Raw genomic sequence first — 20,805 nt, 5'->3', positions numbered from 1 at the left:
ACCCAAGTATTTGCAAGGAAACTTCAAATATGTCATTCATTGACACATGAAAGACTACTTAGATGGCTTCAAGAGCGCTACTATATAGTGCATATGCTATTTGCCAAATGTGTGTGGTAGCGAACCTAAGTGGAAGCATTTGACATGCTTAGAAGAATTCTCTTGCTATCATTCAGCTCATCATTATAGTTGGGTGTGTACACATTTTATTGGTGTCACTAGTCGTTTCTTTAACTTGTAAGAGAAAAATCAAGACAAGATGGATCAGCTTGTCCTGAGATAAACCAATGTGTTAACTGGTTGAAGGCCACTGCTTGGTGTGCATGAAAACCTCAAATATGTATTTATCTGTGCATCAGTGTGATCCTATCTAAAGATCTCTACTCTCAATACCTTGTACATCAATATCTGATTCTCACAGAACTTCCTTACCATGATAAAAAGATACATTGTGAATATAAATGATTCCTTGTGAAGTGAAGTGTAGAGGGTCCCTGCATGTACGCTGAGGCCTCCTTAGCTCCTTAAGATGACATGGGGGAGCTTGGTTTGAGAATATCCTTGAACGGTTTTGAATTAGACAATGACGCTGGGGCCAGAAAATCCATGAGGCCACACATAAAATGAAACAACTAGGTTTCTAAAACAGCCCTTCTCCATCCCAAGCATTAGAATCGAGCGACTTAGGATGAGTGTAATATGTACGTGGAAGGATTTGAAGTGGGAGAGGAAGTGCTGGAAGGAAAACCCATGAGAGAAAAGGCCAAGGAAGGAGAAAAAAATAATAAAGTATGACTGCAATAAGACAGGCAGTACCTGCAGTGCAAACTCTTGCACTTCCATCTTTGGCATCTTGAGCTTTTAGTATCCTTTAAAAATCCCAAATAACAGCTGTGGGTGGAATTGCCGAAGCTTTATTTCCCATAATATTGAAATGGGAGTTGGGTGTCTCATTCCAAGCTTGTGCCCTTGAAAATTAATATTAATCCCCATATTAACATTTCTCACAGCAAGCCAGAAGCTTTCTTTGTTTTGAAAAAAACATTCTTTATTGCAAATTATTTGTTTTCTTCCAAAAGATGTGGCCAGTTATGGTTTTAACATTGAAGACACATCTTTCTTAGATATCCACCATCACTCCCCAAACTTTCCACTGAAGCATGAACAATAAAGCAGGAGACACAACAAGGGAAACAGACACTGGTAGATACAGGGAGATGTGAGGTGCAGAAGAGACGTTATGATGATGGTTAGTAACAAGTGTCTTTGGAATCCGTCAGCACTAGGGAGACGTTGAAAATTGATGGTTTACCCGTGCTCTTGTCTACTGTCTTCTGAGTTGTGCTGAGGGGCAAGGCCTCATGTCCCACCATGCAAGTGTATTTGTCACCAGTACTCCATTCCTGTTCACTGATGGTCAACATGCTGTAGGCAGTGTACTTCTTAATTGTCTTGGACACCTGTGTGGGCTCACTGGTGATGTATTCTTCAGCATTCACTGGCTGATCATTGTGGAGCCATTTCACAAAGAAGTCATTGGGGTAGAAATATTTCACCAGGCAAGTGAGCGTGGCTGTTTCCTTCAAAGCTAGTTCTTCTGATGCAGGGGGAAGGATGTAGACAGAGGGAGGAATGAGGGTGCCACCTGGATGGTCAAAAAGAGAATGGACAAGAAGAGAATGTCAAATACACATTCCTTATGATTATTTTAACCCTGTTCTTTTCTTCTGTTTTTGTTTTGTTTAGTTTCTTGAGGCCTCACTTCAGTTTTGACCTCTCAGATTTGTAGGGTAGCATGTTCTGAGAGAGGCAGAAGGACACTTTACATGACTGAATAGGAAGTTTTCGAATAGGTGAACTGGGCAAGTGCAGCTGGGTGAGCAGCACTGAACGAAGCATAATTGCAATGCCATGGCATTCTGCAAAACAGAAGCCTAGTTTTCTTGATCACTGCGATAACATAACTTTCCCAAAGGAGTTGGGAACAGGGCTATAGTACAATATTAACATTGCTGACAATATCCTACAGGTAAATGCAGCTCCTTTATTCTAGAACTGTAGCTTCTAATTCTCTCCTTATATGTGTGTGTGTGTGTGTGTGTGTGAGAGAGAGAGAGAGAGAGAGAGAGAAAGAGAGAGAGAGGGAGGGAAGGAGGGAGGGAGGGAGGGAGAGAGAGACTTGCTTATAGAGTCTTTCCCATTTAGCACTCATGGGTACATTCAGCTCTTCATTGCTGAGATGAGCTGGGTGGCAGGCATCATTTTCTCCTACTGCAGGCCTGTGTATCGTGGCCCATCAAGCCAAATGCAGCCCTGCAGCCACTTAGGATGGCCCAACAGGGTCTCAGTTAACTTTCTGCTGTCTGTGCTAGACTGTCCATCACTAGGAAAGCCATACTGTACTTTTCTGGTGGGCTGCCTTCATCTTGAAGTCATGTGCAGGCTTGTCGTAAAAGAGGGTGAGAATACAGTTTCTGTCTCACAGCAGAAGAGGGTGGATTGAAAGCAAAGTGGCTGTGGATCATTATGAGCCCACAAAGAAGAGAAGATACCCCAGCTAGTCAGCGTTGACAGTTAATGTGCTTGGATTAGATGTAGGAGGCCCAGATTCAAATCCCTTGAAGCTCAGTGGTTTCCCCTGGTCAAATCAGTCACTCAGCTGGGTCTACTCATAATAGTAAGAGTGTCAAAGCAGTTTTCAAAAGAATAAGTAAGAACAAAAGGTGCTGTTGCACTCAAGAGCCTCCTTGGTTGGCTAATCCAGCACAGCTCTTCTTATGTTCCTAGATATTATTCATTGAACTATCCTAATAGCAGCACATGCCTTCCAGCACATATTGAAGGAAAGGCATATTTGTGTGTTCTGTAGGAGGGTGTTGTTGTTGTTTTAAAGCCCCCTCTCTCAACAAGCTACCAATTGCCTTTCATTTAAGTGGTGTTATATATTCTGAAGGCAGATCAGAATGATTCTGCACCCAGAACCTGCCACACCTAGTGTCCTACCGAAACAAATGACAACAACGCTTTCCACGAGACGATGTAAACAGGCACCTACCAGTATCCTTTTGCAGGGTTTTTTCAATAGGTTCAGGGAACAAGCCTGAGAAAGAAACTTTGCAGGTGAAGAGGTCGCCGCTGTTCCACTCGGTTGCGCACACAGTGGCTACAGCATCAATGGATTGCAGATCGTTTTCCTGATCTGTGGGCTGCTGCTTCGTTGTCTCCAGTGGCTTTTTGTTCGGTCCCTGTGTCCAGCTGACTTCCAGTAATGAAAGGTCAGCGTCAAAGGGTAAGTTGGAGATTCTGCAGGTCAGTTTAGCTGAGTTGCTTTGGTAAATGTCGGCGTATTTTGGTGCGATGGTTTCTACCATTGGGTTACTCCCTACCGGGTTATCATCTGAGAAATAACAAGGGAGAAGTAGGAACAAATAAACAGCATTTTCCAACACCATCCATGTTAGAAAACCTCACACCTTGCTTAATATCTATCTAACGTATCTTCGATCAATCCCTTTCAAACATCCAACATACTTAAGAGTCACCTTCCATATAGCCAATCAAAATCTCTTGGATTGCAATCTGTAACATAGCTGTAAAATCAACAGAGGCTCTTTCTACACCTAAGGATTATCCCAGGCAAATGGGGGGATCATCCCTGCCTGCTCCCGGGATCCCCTGTGTGTCATTTGGATGCACAGGGATGATCCCAGGATGGTCCCGGGATATAGACATGCCCAGAGAATCTTCTCTTACAGAACTCTCAACTATGTTCAGGAGGAAAGCACTTGTATAAAGGAGCTCTTGGATGACCACCAAAGCCCAGGGCTGCAAATCTTTTAGAAAAGCAATGTACAAAGGTTTTGTGTGTGTTTTTCTTGTTTTGGCTAATTTTTGATAACTACTAGGATAGGACTTTCGTAATTTGTAGTTTTCAGCATTTATTTGAAACGTTTTCACATATGAAATCAGCGCAAGTTCAGTCTTTTCACATTAAGGTTTCCAAGGATATTTGGTTTTTTTGAAGAGGGAATACTTGAAACTTGCTGATGGATTTTAAGGAAGCAATGTTAGTTGAATTCAATGGGGCTTTTTTATTATTATTATTAACACTGTGATGTTTATAAAAGCTCAAATATCATTTTTGTTGCTGTATTTGAGAATGTCCTTTCCCTCATCAAATTTATTCCCCCCCCCAAAAAAAAAATGATGTCAGGATGTTGCTCTGAACTGTTTGAACTGAGATTCCACAGAACAGTGAAATTGCTCTTCTCTCAAAGGCAATAGCATAAAATCATAGAATCATAGAACAGTAGAGTTGGAACGGGGCCTATAAGGCCATCAAATCCAACCCCCTGGCATATCCTGAAGGTGTTTGTATATGTTCCTGTTATTTTGTTGTTGTTGAAAACAGAATTGGTACATCTAGGGGTGATCACTTTACACCAGTCTTAAAATCTCTTCACTGGCGGCCAATTAGTTTCTGGGCAAAGTATAAAGTGTTGGCTATTACCTTTAAAGCCCTACATGGTTTGGGTCCAGGCTACATGCAGGATCGCCTTCTCCTGTACAATCTGCCCCACACACTCAGGTCCTCTGGGAAGAATCTACTTCAGTCAGCAAAGACTAGGCTGACAACCATTACCCAGAGGACCTTCTCTTCTGCTGCTCCCAGACTGTGGAATGGCCTGCCGGAGGAGACTCGTCAGCTTGTCAGTTTTTTAGCATTCAAGAAAGCTATCAAGACTGATATCTCCCAGCAGGCCTATCCAGTGTAATTTTAGGATACTTTTAGTATGCTTTCAGGATGCTTTTAGGATGCTTTTAACAGTGTATACTATGTTTTTAATCAGTATTTTATGTATTTTATGCATGTTGTTGTTCCCCGCCTCGATCCAATCGGAAAGGTGGGTAAGAAATATATTATTATTATTATTATTATTATTATTATTATTATTATTATTGTTACATTGAGAATGAAATTTTGTGTCCGTCAATGACAGAGAGCTGGAAGAACCTCTACACAATGAATAATCACTTCAATTCTCACTTTTCTATGATGGTCTGAAGGAACATTTCAACTTACCTGAACAGAAAGCATTCTTGCTGATGTCCAGTGTGTTGTTGAACTTCTCATTTTCCACCTTGCAGGAGTATATCGTGTTAGCCAGCCAATCCCTCTTAGTGACTATGAGTTTACTTCTGATATTGTAACCGCTATGGCCGTCTGAGAATGGTTTGGTGGTGGTGAATCCAGAGTCCAGGACCTCTCCATTCTTGAACCACTGGAGTGTGGTTTTATCAGTGCAAAGATGAGCAACGCTGCAGGTGATGGTGGAATTTAGGAAGGCGCTTGAAAATGCTTTCATTGGTGGAGCACGGATGAGCATCTCAGTTTCCGCAGGGGAGCCATTTGATCCTAGAGGAGCATGAGAAATTGCAAGAAGGAAAACTTGATGGCAAGCAGATGCAACACCTTAAAATCAGAATGTAAATGTAGCAACAGAATTTATATTTATGTGGAGAGGGCTGCAGATTCAGATCCATCTAGGAATTTTAGGCTGAGTGTGTGTGACTCCTACTGGCTAAGCATTTCTGCCTCCACTTGAATCAACAAGAAGCAGAGCTTCATTTGAGCCAAGGCTGAGCAGGGTTCAGTTCCCAGGGCTGAAGCTCAGTGTCAGAATAATGTAAAGGAATGAGCACTGCTGAGAATGTGTAAAGCACATCTCCCTCTGTCACAAGCAAAGCTTATCGAGTTCACCCACATCTATGATTACAGCATGGGATTCCTAGGCCTAATCTACACCAAGCAGGATATTCCACTATGAAAGTGGTATGAAAGCGGTATATAAAAGCCTACATTACTGCTTTATAGCAGTATTGAAGTGCACTGACAGCTTTCATACCGCTATATGTTGCTGGTGCAGCTTCTAACATTGAGTTCCTCTCCCTCTCCCTCTCCCTCTCTCTCTCTCTCTCTCTCTCTCTCTCTCTCTCTCTCTCTTATGTTTTAAGAAAAACATCACCTTCCTGTGCTGGACAATACTAGGTCTTAAATAGACTTCACTTAGTAATGTGAATTTTAGGGACTAGCTAGTTCTTATATGGAATCTATATAGGGAATCTTTCTTGCAGAAGGCCGTTTCCCATAAATCAGCCTTAACTAACATGACGTCCTCCAAACGGTTTGGACTTCAACTCCCAGCATTCCTGTCAATTCACCATGGTGGGTGGAGCTGCTAGGAGATGGAATGGAGGGCATCAGGCTGGAGAAGGCTGCTATGAAGATCCATACCCTAATAAACAATTTAGTCTTGAAAGTCTGCTGTGGTACTTTCTGTCTCTTCGCTGCTAATGTTCTGAAAGTGGTCTGTGTGGGAGATGTTGCTGGTTGCACCAAGAAAAAACAAGTTCACTTACGTGGTCGAGAGACTCTTGTCACTCTGTCCCCAGCGGAGTGGTCTGCCTTGCAGAAGAATGGATAGAAATTCTTCCAGTCGGTGACAGAGACAGCTGCCTGGGAGCTTGCGGTGAAAGTCCCAGCGGTGTTGGAGGTGGAAGGAAAGCTCTTGAACTTGCTGGCATCGATGCTGGCATTGTTCTGATCATCCCAGGAGAAAGTGATGGTTTGAGGCAAGAAATCCTTGGCAATGCATCCAATGGTGATATCTCCGCTGTCTGGGATGCTCCCAGAAGGAATGAGGGGGAAAAGACTAGGGGCAGTTTGGGAAGCTGAGGGAGAAGAAAAAATGACGGAGGGTTTTGGAAGCATTTCTAGAAGGTGTTAAATGTTCAGCTGGAATTGTCTGTTTGAAAGGAAGTGAACTATTGCTTTGTGGGGAAAGAAAGGCACTAATATCAAAGTCAAATATGCATGTTTTCCTAAGATGATGAGTTAGCTTCATGCGATTGTTGACTACAGGTTTCTAACCAATGTGTTTAGAAATCTGAACTATGAGCTGCGAATTCTCCAATTTGAAACTAGGTCCCGCCATGCATGACCTGAATCTACACATTCTCCGTCTCAGTCTTGGCCCCTATGTCAAATATGGATATAAGAAGAGCAGTTGATCTTACAGGAAGATTCTAAGAATTGTTCAGATAATGCACGTTAATACTCTGAACACTTAGAGAAGGATTGTCTAATCCATGATAACAGTGTTACTGAAAATCCTCAACAAGAGGAATTCAAGGAGACCCAGTGCCTAATGTTCCCTTTCCATTGCCGATGAATCGTGATCTGCCAAAATGGGGGGTGGGAGTTGGTCAGATTTCCCTAGGATATCCACCATAAAGTAGACTTGCTTTCAATGGGGAAGCAAGAACCAGTTGAGAAGCCAATTTTGATGTCATATATCTAAAGGCCAATTGGGCCAGAATTGAAGTTATGGTTGGGAACCATTTTGATTATGCCCATTAAGGAAATGAACCCTCACACTTCCATCTTTTTGTTTTGTAAAATGGCAATTGAATTGGCAGTGAACTGAATAAAATGAGGAGTAGAAACACGGTGGAGTTGAAAGCTCTTGTGTTCTGTTGCATTTGCTTTCTTACGTGTCAGTTGCTTCTCTGAAATGGCAATATTTTGAATGTGGACAATTTCAGGTGCAGTAAAATGAAGCAAAGGTATTTATGAGACGCTGAGGTAAATGTGAATAACAGAATTTCTCCCCATCCCCCAACCACTTAAAGCACAGAAAAAGCAAACTTCAGAGTCTAACATCTTTTATCGGACTACCTTAGTAGGAGCACTGAAACTCCTCAGCTATGTTTTCCAACAACTGAGAAAATGAAGAGACACCCCCTAAAGAATATCAAAAGCTACCTGCACAGTGTTGCCATTTAAGATTTCTTACACCAGTGAACAAAACCAGAAAACAATTCCCCTGCATGCTGACACAGAAACACTAAAGTCATCACAGAGGCCTGGTAAGCCTTCAAAGCCTGAGGCATTCAGTCAGCCATTTTGTTTTGGTTTGTTTGAGACCTTCAACAAAATGCTGCAGTGCATCCTCACTGCATAGTAGAAGTACTATGGGTTAGCATCCCCGAAAGCCAGCCCTACCCTTTTGTGGTTGCTGAGCCATATTTTTTTTTTAAAAAAATGTTTGTTGTACTTCTGTAACCCTTAGAGTTTCCTCAAGGATGCTGATTCCTCTCTCTTTTTACTGAGTGGCCCCATTTTGTCTCTGGTCATGTTGACACTCACCACTTGAGTTCACTACTAAGAGAAGTGATGTGTAGGTGCATAGAATCATAGAACAGCAGAATTGGAAGGGGCCTACAAGGCCATCGAGTTCAAACCCCTACTCAATGCAGGAATCCACCCCACATGTGTGTGGGGCCAGTGGTAGCAGACATTTCTAACTAATATCAATTAGAATTAGAAACACTTCTGGAGAAATGGTTCACATTCCTATGAACAGGAAGTGGGACTCCTCATCCCAATGCTATGTCCCAATGCTAGCAACTCCCTTCACCCCCCCCATGTGAAACACAGTTACAGATTAGTATTTTTAAAACCACAGAGACTATTTACAGGTTGAATTTGAACTGTTTCAGATATGTGCAACAGTTTGAACTCCTCTCACATGCTGGGTGCTCTTGTAGACTAGAACATTACCCACAGGAACCCAATTCCCCATTTGCTGGCTAGAAACAGCAGAGTTAAAGCACATACCCAATTTTGGAAGTCAAACTGACTAAAAAAACCTCCTCCCCCTGTGTCTTGAACAGTTACTTCATAAGCAGAAATCTGCAGGTGAAACTTGTCACAGCATGGGGGTCTACACATCAATCTGCAATTAAAGGCACAGCTGCAGTGGTCATTTGAAAAGTTGGCAACCCTATAGCCATCCGATACTGGTCTTGGAATTGCTGGAAGGAAATGAGTGCCAAATGTGAGGAGACTGATATGGCAAGGGCATCTAACCCCCAACATTCAACTCAACAGTTAACACAGAACTAAGTACAGCAAAACTGAATCTGGGAGAAAATGGAAACCTTTACCAATTCAATAGCATGTGTACCTAATAGGACTGGGTCTGAAGCTTGGGGGGTGCTCAGGAGACAGAATCCTGGATACATCATGCCTTTGATTGGGCAAGACCAGTTGTGTTATTCATTATTTATTAAAACATTTATATCCCACCCTATATAGCAGGTCCTACACTAATATTGGCAAAACAATGTACCTCCCAAGCCTATGCAACTTTGGGAAGCTGGAGAGGAGACCTTCATCTCCCACCAGTCTTCCTAACCATCAGAGAACTAGAAGGCTTGCATGCCTTCCAGTTCATCATTAGGTTTGTTGTGAGATCCAGGAGAAAGTCAGTTGATGCCCCCGACCTTTCTAATGGTGGTCCTGAGATACACCTCTCAAAGGAGCTATTGCCTCACTGCACCCCACATGGTTCCCAGTACCAATGGTCAGTTGGGAGGCTTGTGAACACTGAGAATTCAGCTTTAGAGTGGCTGTTTGGGTGACCTCAGTGGTTCCCTCCAGCTTTCCTGAAGGCACTACAGAGCCTCAAGGACTGAACACCAGGTTTGGGAGATAGAGGTGGGGATGGAGGCATGTTGTTTGCTCCTGAGCCTTTCTGAAAACTGGATTAAATTGAAGTTCACCGCTTCCATTGAATCCTCAGCTCTCAAAAGACCAGGAGAAGCCAATGTCCCCCTCCATCTCTTTCTGAAGCCACGGCTGAGCTGGGAGGCTCAGGAAGGCTGGTTGGGGGAACCCAGTTGAGCATATGAACCAATGGAGAGGAGAAAGCTACAATGCTCTCCAAAGCTCCAAAAATCTTGGAAGCTGAGTCAAGGTGTTCCCCCAGTTCTCCAGAATCCCCAAACCTGCAAGCTCAGCAGAGAGCCATGCAACTGTACCCCAAGAGAGGACTTGACTTCAGGATGGCTAGAAGACCTTCTCAAAGCTCAGACAGTGCTGGAGAACTTGCCTGCCCTGCCTTCCTTGCTGTCTTGGACTTCAGAGGGGTCTGGGAAAGCCCAGCTGCTCTTTGCTAGCATCTCTAGAGCTGGAGGTCAGCTGAGAGTTGTGCAATTCTCTTGGCTGAATGCTGAACCTTGGGGACACCCAGAACCCCAAAAGCTCAAGGAGGTGAATATTGAACTTTCACAAGGGTTGGGGTTGGGTGGGGAGGGCCTACCGGCTTCCCTGTGAGCCCTCTTAAGCCTGGGCATAACACAGGCTTCCCCATGTGTTATGGGGAGGCTTCCGACTTCCCCCTAACTCATCTTTTCCCTATCAGACACCTCAGCTCCTTCAAGATTCTGGGAGCACCTCCACCTCAGCTAGAGCTGCTATAGATCAGAGAGGCTTCCATGCATCCCAGCTTGGCTTCAAGCTTCTGAGACCTTCTGGGGAAGCCAGGAGCTTTCCCCTTGGTTCACAAAGCCAGAGCTGGGTAGGAAAACCATGCCAGCAATTTCCCAACTAAGCAGTGGGCTTCATAAGAATCTAGCTGGATCTCTGCTATAGCTGCTAAAGCCCTAAAATATGAATCAGCTGCTAGCTGAGCAGTGGGCCTCAAAGAAGCCAGGGGACTGCAAAATGCCCCACCCCATCATTCTCAAAGCTGCACCTAAGCAAGGATCCATCTCGCTCTTCCCCAGCTGACCAGAGGGCTTTAGAGAGGCCCTGCACCAGCTGTAGCTGCAAAAGATCTTAAGCTTACATGCATCTCAGCTCTGCGTTGGGCATCTAACAGATGCCAGAAGCTTCCCCCACATCTTTCCGAAAGTGAGAGCAGAGGGAGAAGTCACCCCAGCTGTTCCCCAGCTAAGCACTGGCCTCAAAGAGAGGTTCTCGTTGCATCTCCCCACCAATAGGGTGACCATATGAAAAGGAGGACAAGGCTCCTGTATCTTTAACAATTGTATTGAAAAGGGAATTTTAGCAGGTGTCATTTGTATATATGGAGAACCTGTTGAAATTTCCTCTTCATCACAACAGTTGAAGCTGCAGGTGCCCTGCTGTCTTTTCAATCTGGTCACTCTAGTACAGCTCCTGCACCTTTAACTGTTGTGATGAAGAGGGAATTTCACCAGGTTCTCCATATATACAAATGACCCCTGCTGAAATTCCCTTTTCTATGCAACCGTTAAAGACACAGGACCATGTCCTCTTTTTCATATGGTCACCCTACCCACCAATTACAATTCCTTTAGCTCTGAAAAGATGGCAGATCTCCTAGCTGAGCTCCAAGAAGCTTCCGAGAGGTTAGGGGGCTGCTGGTGCTTCCACCATCATTCCCAGAGCCCCAGCTGAACTGGGAGCCCACTGGCTGTTCCCTAGCTGAGCACCGGGCTGTGGCAAGACCCCGGGTGCTCCCCTAACTCTGCTGTAGCTTTTCAACAAGCTAAGGCATATCGGGAGCTTTCTCTCTGAGGCCGTAGCTAGACCTAAGGTTTATCCCTGGATCGTCCAGGGGTCAAACCTGTTCACCTGGATCTAGTGCTCAGGCAGGGGCGAACCCTGGATGATCCCAGGATAAACCTTAGGTCTAGCTGTGGCCTCATTCGCAAAGCCCTGGCAGAGCAGCGAGCCCACTGGCTTTGCTCTAGCTGATAGTTCATCTTCAGAGAGACACCCGTTCCTTCTGCCCCTGCTGCGGCTGCTCTAGTAAGGCTTACAGGTCTCCCAGTGGAGACTTCAGAAAAGTTACGGGCTTGCCGGGGGCTTTCTCCATTATTTCCAAACCCGTGTGTGATGATAGGGAACCACACAGTTCTTCCTCAGTGAACCCCTTGGCTCTGGAGAGCCGTTCCCCCCCTCTCCTTCACCTCAGCTGTAGCTACAATCAGTGCAAGAGTGTTGCAGGGCTCCCAGCTAAGCGGTGGACTTCAAAGAAGCTAGGTGGGTTGCAAGGTACTTTGCCCACGATTCTGAAAGCCACCACTGAGCAGGGAGCCATCCAGCTCTTGCCCAGCTAAGCACTAGGCTTCTTCCAGGGGTTCTCTGGACACTCTCCCTGCCCTAGCTGTAGATGCAACAGGACTATTAAAAACAATGTGGGAGGCTTGTTTGCCACCTTCTAGATCAGCAAGCGGGTGCATGGTGCTCCCAGCATAATTCCTAAAGATACAGCTCAGTAGGGAACAGAGCAGCTTTTCCCTTGCTGAGTGCTCAGCTTCAGCAAGGTTCTGGAAGTTCTCCCACCTCAGCTAGAGTGGCTATAGATCTGAGAGGCAGGCAGGCATCCCAGCTCAGTGTCCAGCTTTTGAGATGTTAGGGAAAAGCTGTAAGCTTTCCCCTCAATTCTCAAAGCCAGAGCTGATCGGGAAAGCCACCCCAGCTTGACTGAGGCTGGGCGGGCTTCTGAGAAGCGACGGGGCTGTTGGTGCCTTCCCCATCTTTCTCAGAGCCCCGGCTGAAGTGGCAGCCCTCTGGCTTTTGCCTAGCCAAGTCCTAGCTTAATACTGCTTTCTGCTACCCCACCGCTTGACTCCAGCAAGATTCTGAGATGTTAGGAGGAAGCTAGAAGCTTTCTCCTTGCTTCCCAAAGCCAGTGCTGAGAGGGGAAGCCACCCCAGCTCTCCGGCAACTAAGCTGAGGGGTGGGCTTCTGAAAAGCAAGGGGGCAGCTGGTGCTTTTGCCATCATTCTCAGAGCCCCGGCTGAACCATGAGCCCTCCGGCTGTTCCTTAGCTGAGTGCTAATGTAACAGCTTTCCCTGGCCGAACATTTGGCTTCCAAGATGTTAAGGGGATGCCAGAAGATTTCCCGGATCCCAAAACTAGAGCTGGGGTGGGGGGAAGCCACCCCAGTGCTTTCCTGGCTATGTATCCCTGCTACCACCCCAGCTACAGCTGCTATAGCCCTGAAAATATTACCTACCTCCTGAGTGAGTGGGGTAAGCACTGGCAGCTCCCTAGCTTCAGAGAAGCTAGGGGGCTGCCAGTGCATTACCCCTACTATTCTGAAAGCCACCACTGAGCAGGTAGACATCTCGCTCTTTCCCAGCTGAGCAGTGGGCTCTAGAGAGGCTTGTTTGGCTCCTTCATCCCAGCTGAGAGCTGAGCGGCAAAGCCACCCCAGCTTGGTTGAGGCTGGGGAGGCTTCCGAGAAGCAAGGGGGCAGCTGGTGCTTTTGCCATCATTCTCAGAGCCCCGGCTGAACCATGAGCCCTTCTTAGCTGAGTGCTAATGTAACAGCTTTCCCTGGCCGAACATTTGGCTTCCAAGATGTTAAGGGGATCCCAGAGGCTTTCCTGGTTCCTAAAAACAGAGCTGGGGAGGGGAAGCTACCCCAATTCTTTTCCAGCTATGCATCCCTGCTGCCACCCCAGCTACAGCTGCTATAGCCCTGAAAAGATTACCTAACTCCTAACTGAGCAGGGCTGCCGGTGCTTACCTTTACTACTCTGAAAGCCACCACTCAGCAGGGAGCCATCTCACCCAGCTGAGCAGTAGGCTCTAGGGAGGCTTTTTTGGCTCCTTCACCCCAGCTGAGAGCTGAGCAGGAAAGCCACCCCAGCTTGGCTGAGGCTGGGCTTCTGAGAAGCGATGGGGCTGCTGGCGCTTTGCCCATGTTTCTCAGAGCCCCGGCTGAAGTGGGAGCCTTCTGGCTTTTGCCTAGCCAAGTCCTAGCCTAACTCGGCTTTTCCCTACCCCGTCGCTTGGCTCCAGCAAGATTCTGGGAGCCCCTCCACCTCAGGGAAGCCAGAAGCTTTCTCCTTGCTTCCCAAAGCCAGTGCTGAGTGGGAAAGCCACCCCAGCTCTACCACAGCTAAGCTGAGGGGTGGGCTTCCAAAAAGCAAGGGGACTACTGGTGCTTTCCCCATCATTCTCAGAGCCCCGGCTGAACTGGGAGCCCTCCAGCTGTTCCTTAGCTGAGTGCTAATATAACTCAACTTTCCTTAGCTGAGCATTTGGCTTCCAAGATGTTAAGGGGATGCCAGAAGATTTCCCGGATCCCAAAACTAGAGCTGGGGTGGGGGGAAGCCACCCCAGTGCTTTCCTGGCTATGTATCCCTGCTACCACCCCAGCTACAGCTGCTATAGCCCTGAAAATATTACCTACCTCCTGAGTGAGTGGGGTAAGCACTGGCAGCTCCCTAGCTTCAGAGAAGCTAGGGGGCTGCCAGTGCATTACCCCTACTATTCTGAAAGCCACCACTGAGCAGGTAGACATCTCGCTCTTTCCCAGCTGAGCAGTGGGCTCTAGAGAGGCTTGTTTGGCTCCTTCATCCCAGCTGAGAGCTGAGCGGGAAAGCCTGGCTGAGGCTGGGGAGGCTTCTGAGAAGCAAGGGGGCTACTGGTGCTTTCCCCATCAGTCTCAGAGCCCTGGCTAAACTGAGAGCCCTCCAGCTTTTGCCTAGCTGGGTGCTAATGTAACAGCTTTCCCCTAGCTGATTGTTTGACTCTAGCAAGATTCTGGGAGCCCCTCCACCTCAGCTAGAGCTGCTATAGCTCTGAGAGGCTTCCATGCATCCCAACTCAGCATCAAGCTTCCGAGACCTTCAGGGAAGCTAGAAACTTTCCCCTTGGTTCCCAAAGCCAGAGCTGGGCAGAATGGCCAGTCCAGCTCTTCCATAGCTAAGCACTGGGTTTTGGAAAGTCTCTGGGTGCATCTCTGCCACTCCAGCTACAGCTGCTACAGCTCTGAAAACATAACTTTGCTCCTAGCAAAGGAGCAAAGGCTTCAGAGAAGCTGGCGGCGGGGGGGGGACTGCTGGTGCTTTCTCCACTTTTCTCCAAGCCACCGCTGAGCAGGGAGCTGTCACGCTCTTCCCCAGCTGAGCGGTGGGCTTTAGAGAGGCTTGTTTGGCTCCTTCATCCCAGCTGAGAGCTGAGCGGGAAAGCCTGGCTGAGGCTGGGGAGGCTTCTGAGAAGCAAGGGGGCTACTGGTGCTTTCCCCATCAGTCTCAGAGCCCTGGCTAAACTGAGAGCCCTCCAGCTTTTGCCTAGCTGGGTGCTAATGTAACAGCTTTCCCCTAGCTGATTGTTTGACTCTAGCAAGATTCTGGGAGCCCCTCCACCTCAGCTAGAGCTGCTATAGCTCTGAGAGGCTTCCATGCATCCCAACTCAGCATCAAGCTTCCGAGACCTTCAGGGAAGCTAGAAACTTTCCCCTTGGTTCCCAAAGCCAGAGCTGGGCAGAATGGCCAGTCCAGCTCTTCCATAGCTAAGCACTGGGTTTTGGAAAGTCTCTGGGTGCATCTCTGCCACTCCAGCTACAGCTGCTACAGCTCTGAAAACATAACTTTGCTCCTAGCAAAGGAGCAAAGGCTTCAGAGAAGCTGGCGGGGGGGGGGGGACTGCTGGTGCTTTCTCCACTTTTCTCCAAGCCACCGCTGAGCAGGGAGCTGTCACGCTCTTCCCCAGCTGAGCGGTGGGCTTTAGAGAGGCTTGTTTGGCTCCTTCATCCCAGCTGAGAGCTGAGCGGGAAAGCCTGGCTGAGGCTGGGGAGGCTTCTGAGAAGCAAGGGGGCTACTGGTGCTTTCCCCATCAGTCTCAGAGCCCTGGCTAAACTGAGAGCCCTCCAGCTTTTGCCTAGCTGGGTGCTAATGTAACAGCTTTCCCCTAGCTGATTGTTTGACTCTAGCAAGATTCTGGGAGCCCCTCCACCTCAGCTAGAGCTGCTATAGCTCTGAGAGGCTTCCATGCATCCCAACTCAGCATCAAGCTTCCGAGACCTTCAGGGAAGCTAGAAACTTTCCCCTTGGTTCCCAAAGCCAGAGCTGGGCAGAATGGCCAGTCCAGCTCTTCCATAGCTAAGCACTGGGTTTTGGAAAGTCTCTGGGTGCATCTCTGCCACTCCAGCTACAGCTGCTACAGCTCTGAAAACATAACTTTGCTCCTAGCAAAGGAGCAAAGGCTTCAGAGAAGCTGGCGGGGGGGGGGGGGGACTGCTGGTGCTTTCTCCACTTTTCTCCAAGCCACCGCTGAGCAGGGAGCTGTCACGCTCTTCCCCAGCTGAGCGGTGGGCTTTAGGGAGGCTCCAGTTGCTCATCCGAGCAGGACTATAGCATCCCAGGTGTTGGACTTTGGGAAAGCTAGGGGACACCAGGAGTGTCTCCCCTTGTTCTTGAAGCCACAACTCAGCAAGGAGCTCACCAGCTTCTCCTAGCACTGGGCATCCGAGAGACATTAGCTGCCACCCTGCCCTAGCTCTAGGAATTATGGATCTGAAAGGTTTCATGCCTCCCCAATGGGACAGCCAGCTTTGAAAGACCTGGGTCTCGGTATGCACTCTCCCTTTTATTCCGAAGGCTACAGCTGCATAAAGAACCCTCTGTTTTCCCCCAGCAGAGCTGAGCACTAGGCTAGGTGAGGTACTGGATACTCTTCCTGCCCGGCTAGAGTGCATACATACAAGAATGGCCTGCATACAAGAAGCTAAGGCATTCCAGGACCTAGCTGCTATGAATCAGAGAAACGTGGGCATAGCCAAGAGCATTTTGCCCGTCGTTCTCAAAGCCACCTAGCTCTTCCCCAGCTGAGCAGTGGGCTGGATAGAGGCCCTTCCCTGGCTATAGCAGTTATAGAATTAAAACTAGCTTTGAGTAAGCTAGGGCAATGCCAGGAGCATCTCCCCTTGCTCTCAGAGAGAGAGAGAGCTAAGCAAGAAGCTCACTAGCTTTTCCTGGGCACCAGAGAGATACTAGTTCCTTCCCTGCCTTAGCTCTAGCTGCTATGGACCTGAAAGTTTCAATGCCTTCCCAATGGAGCAGTGGGCTCTAGAAAAGCTCAGGCATGGCCAGGTGCTTTCTGTGAGCTGCAACTGAGCAGGAAGCCCACTAGCTTTTCCCCAGCTCAGCAGTGGGCTCCAGGGATAACTGGGTTGCTCTCCCCGCCCCAGCTAGAGCTGCTGTAATTCTAGATGTCAAGGCTGGAAGGCTCTGGCATGGGTCCCAGCTGAGCATCAGGCATCAAGGAGGCTCCCTCCCAGGTTCCCAAACAAGGCGCTGAACAGTGAAGCTTCCTTGGGGATGCCAGTTGGGTCTAGATGACCATCCAAGCACTCCAGAGCCACTATGCAATAGTGGAAGGGATCACACACCTCCACATGGCAGGGAATCTCTGGATGCTAAGGGAATCCCAGCTGGTTGGGAGTGGTGGATGATAAGGATGGCTACTGATATTACAAATGCAGAATCTATCCTCTATCTCTGTCTATCATCTATCATCTCCCTCCCAAATAATGGAGATTCACTAGGAAGTAACAACAATGCCAATAAATCACGAAAATTAATTCCCTATGTGATTAACTGACTGTTAAATAAATTAATCAACAACTAGTAACCAAATAAAATGGTCTCATATTGTAAGCATAATTGATATAAAATAAAGTCATAAAAATATTTCCTTTTTTCAATCAAAATTCTAAGAGAGTCAACCACTTATCTCAATCAATCAATCAATTGTATTAAATGACAAATGTTTCGATCAAAGGAAAGAATGTACCCCACAAAGATAAAATGAATTAAAACCTAAACCACATCTCATAAACGATGAAACAAACCAATGACCCACCACCACCATGAAAAAACTAAAAAAAAAAAAGGTGTCCTGGTTATTCAGGATGTTTTTTAAAAAAGAAGAAGTCAGCAATAAATGAAAGATTGCCTCCACAAATTCATTTTGTCTTAAGAACAATGACTTCACAATTCATAAAAATAAGCAATAGCAGAACACATGATTAAAATACTTCTATATATTTTTGTGCAAAGCATTAATCAATGTTCAGTTCATTTAAACCAGATAAAAATAACCATTGCCATATTCTAAACTGTAGTTAAAAAAAGTTAAAATAGATTACAACAATAAGTCAGCTTCTTTTCCCCCCTTACCATTTAAATGTATTATTTCTAGATGAAAATGTTCAGAAACCTCTAGAGTTCCAGTACCAATTGCCTAGGGAACATAGCCTATTTTTTTTTCTTTAAGCCACAATATGAAAAGAAATCTGGGTTATTTTTGGGAAAAAACCAAGCAGAAATCTTACAAAGGCAGGTGTTACCTGTTGTTTTCGAAACAAGGCTATTTTCAATCATGTGAAACCTATCTAGATCCTAAAAAAAACTATCAAACGAAACTTCAAGTCTTAAAATAAACCAAAACTGAGAAACGAATCTGTAGCCACCTGCTGCTAATCAGCCATCTTAGATTACCCCCCCCCAAAAAGGAGTAAAAAAAGAAAAGCTCTCTTTAAGATTTTTTTTATTGATTGCTGTAGTGATTTTATATTTTGATGCATATTAATTAATGGGTTTATTCTGCTGTTTACTTCACTACATTTGAGGTGATTTTTTTCAGGAGTAAGATGAATTCACCCAAAGGCTTCATCAGAGGTGGGAGCCCCCAAACCCTGATTCAATTGTAGAGTTCACCCCCAAAATGAAAAGAAAAATAGAGCATAACTCTAAACATGTGAAAAGTGCTTCTCCTCCAATCCCCACACTGACCTCATGACTTAGTAAGAGGGAAAAGAGAAAAGAATAAAGAAAGACAAGTTAACAAAGAAACAATTCAGTGTTTCATTAAAGACGGCTAAATTTATTGTGACATGAGCTTTAGAAAAGAGCCTATTTCACCCAGTGCATATGAACGTTTTATCCTCCTGATGAAATAGGATATTTCCTGTGAAATGTCATTACACAATACTTTGTTCATTTTTAAGTTGCTACAGGACTATGGATTATTAGATCCAGATTTAACCTTACTTAAGCACACCCATTGATTTCAATGAGTCTACTCCAAATATGGCTAAATTTTGGTCTAACCCTCTTTTTTAATCACTGTAAACTAACATAACTACTCTTCTTATAGACTGATAGAAAGACAGTAACAAGATGGAAGAATAAGATTAATATCCAGATCATTTTCAGGATAGATAAAAACTAAATGAATTGATTAAAGAATACATTAATATGAAAGAATTACTCTGGAGTGAGAGAGACAGAGAGACAAATATATGAAAGACAGACAGTTTTTCTGAACATCTGATTATTTACAAAAATTCTGTTACATTTCTGCATTTAAACTTTGGATCCACTAACAAAGAAAATAAGAACACATTGAGGGACAAAGATAATCCCCCTCAGTAAATATATAACATTTCTTATCCTGTAGTTCATATAGACTCTCAAAATACTTCAGAGATCAGAAAAACTGAGAGGGTGGAATAATGATTCCCCCCCCCCCGACTCACCAAAGAGAAATCCCATTCATGCAGCAATGAATACAAGTAGATCTGAATTAGAAGAATATTGATTTACCTGAAGTAACGGTGACCTGGGTTCCTTTCCCCCAGTAGTCGAAGCCGTAGTTACACGCTAACACAACTGTCTAGTGACAGAGTACTTAATCTACTATAGTCACTAAGGACCAATATTAAGAAAAGATCTAGAACTTAACTTCTTTCAAGCCTCAGTGAATTAAATGTTCCCCCCTGCCCTATCATCTAGAAGGAATCTAATGAAATTCCTGCATATCTCAAATATACACATTTTCTCCACATTATTTCTCAAGACTCTTTGTAGAGTATATTACAAGTATAATTTTTGTCAATGCCAATCTTCCTAGACTCTTCCAAATGTACAGAGAAACATAGCAAAACATTTTCATGGAAGGAAAAATAATAATAATGGTAGGAATAAGTAAAAATGGGCGGCAAATTAATTTTGGTCTCAGTTTCTGAGCTATATGGGAGACTATTATGTCTTTAATTCTCAATGAAAAAGACCCAAGTGAATCCAAAGAAATTTGCTGAACTCCATCAATAACTACAAGGAAAATAATACATTAGGTAGAAAAGTTTTTACCTGTTGTAACGGTGACCAAGGTACCTTGTCCCCAGTAGTCAAACCAGTTATCACATTGCAATGTGTTTATGGGGAGATCCTACAAGAACCTTTTCTACTCAGGCAATTTATTAATTGATCAATTGTAGTGAATCAGTTTTAAGATCACACTTCTATACATATTTACTTTGGAGTAAACCCCATGGAATTCAATGGGACTTACTTCCAAGTAAATACACACATGAAAAGTCTGTAAGAACGTTTTAAGATTTTTCCAAAGTTTAGTACAAAAAAGTCTAAATCTACTTTACAATTCTAAATGCACATTCATCATAAATTCTACTACTTTAAATGACGTGTACATTTTTCAAGTAAGCGAGTTTAAGATTGCAATTTGGCAATTCTGTAAGAACATAAAGATTGTTTTCCTGGTGTGGACCAAACGTCCAACCATTCCAAAACGCTACCTCTGGCAAGCGGTCAGTTCCATTTACTCTGGAACAATCCCCATTAAACTAAATTGGACTCCCCAGGACTAATATCATTCCTAGAACGTGGTCCCCAATAGCAATCCTAAAGCCCAACATGTAAACAATGTAGAAGGCTAACTTTTCAAAGATTTCATTTAGAAAATAAAAAGAAATATGCTATTGACAATCAACAGGTTTAAAAGGAATTAAAATCATACCTGAAGTGACGGTGACCATTGTACCTTTCCCCCAGTAGTCAAAGTAGTCACATTGCCTCAACCCTTTCTATGCCATGTACAAAAACCTCATGAGGGATACTTTTGCCCTTTACAACACACAAAACTGTGGTAATATTTTAAATGATACTTTTTCAGCTCCCCGCCCCCATATAAATGGATTGAGGGGGCTTAAACTACCCCAAGACACAGAACAGAAGTAAATCTTAATTGTTTCAGAACCAACTAGATACTTTAATAAAAACAACAAAGAGTTTCCTGGCATCTTAAAGACTAACATATTTATTGTAGCCAAAGACTACAATAGACTACAATAAACATTAACCTTTAAGAT

General features: G+C 45.0%; 1 protein-coding gene across 1 annotated transcript in view; it reads right to left on the bottom strand.

The window, feature by feature from the left end:
- LOC134405985 (uncharacterized) overlaps positions 1-20,472 on the bottom strand; it is a 46,581-nt gene extending 26,109 nt beyond the window's left edge. The window contains exons 1-2 of the mRNA XM_063137212.1: positions 20,454-20,472; positions 19,241-19,306 (exon numbers count right to left, since the gene is read on the bottom strand). Of these exons, the coding sequence (XP_062993282.1) occupies positions 19,241-19,306; positions 20,454-20,472 (85 nt within the window). The remainder of the gene's footprint in view (positions 1-19,240; positions 19,307-20,453) is intronic.
- Between the last annotated feature and the right edge of the window lie 333 nt (positions 20,473-20,805).

Source organism: Elgaria multicarinata, chromosome 11 (assembly GCF_023053635.1).
Source record: "Elgaria multicarinata webbii isolate HBS135686 ecotype San Diego chromosome 11, rElgMul1.1.pri, whole genome shotgun sequence".
In the NCBI taxonomy this organism is placed as follows: Eukaryota; Metazoa; Chordata; class Lepidosauria; order Squamata; family Anguidae; genus Elgaria; species Elgaria multicarinata.
Note: the sequence above shows the minus strand (reverse complement) of the source record. Positions and strands in the feature narration are given on the sequence as shown.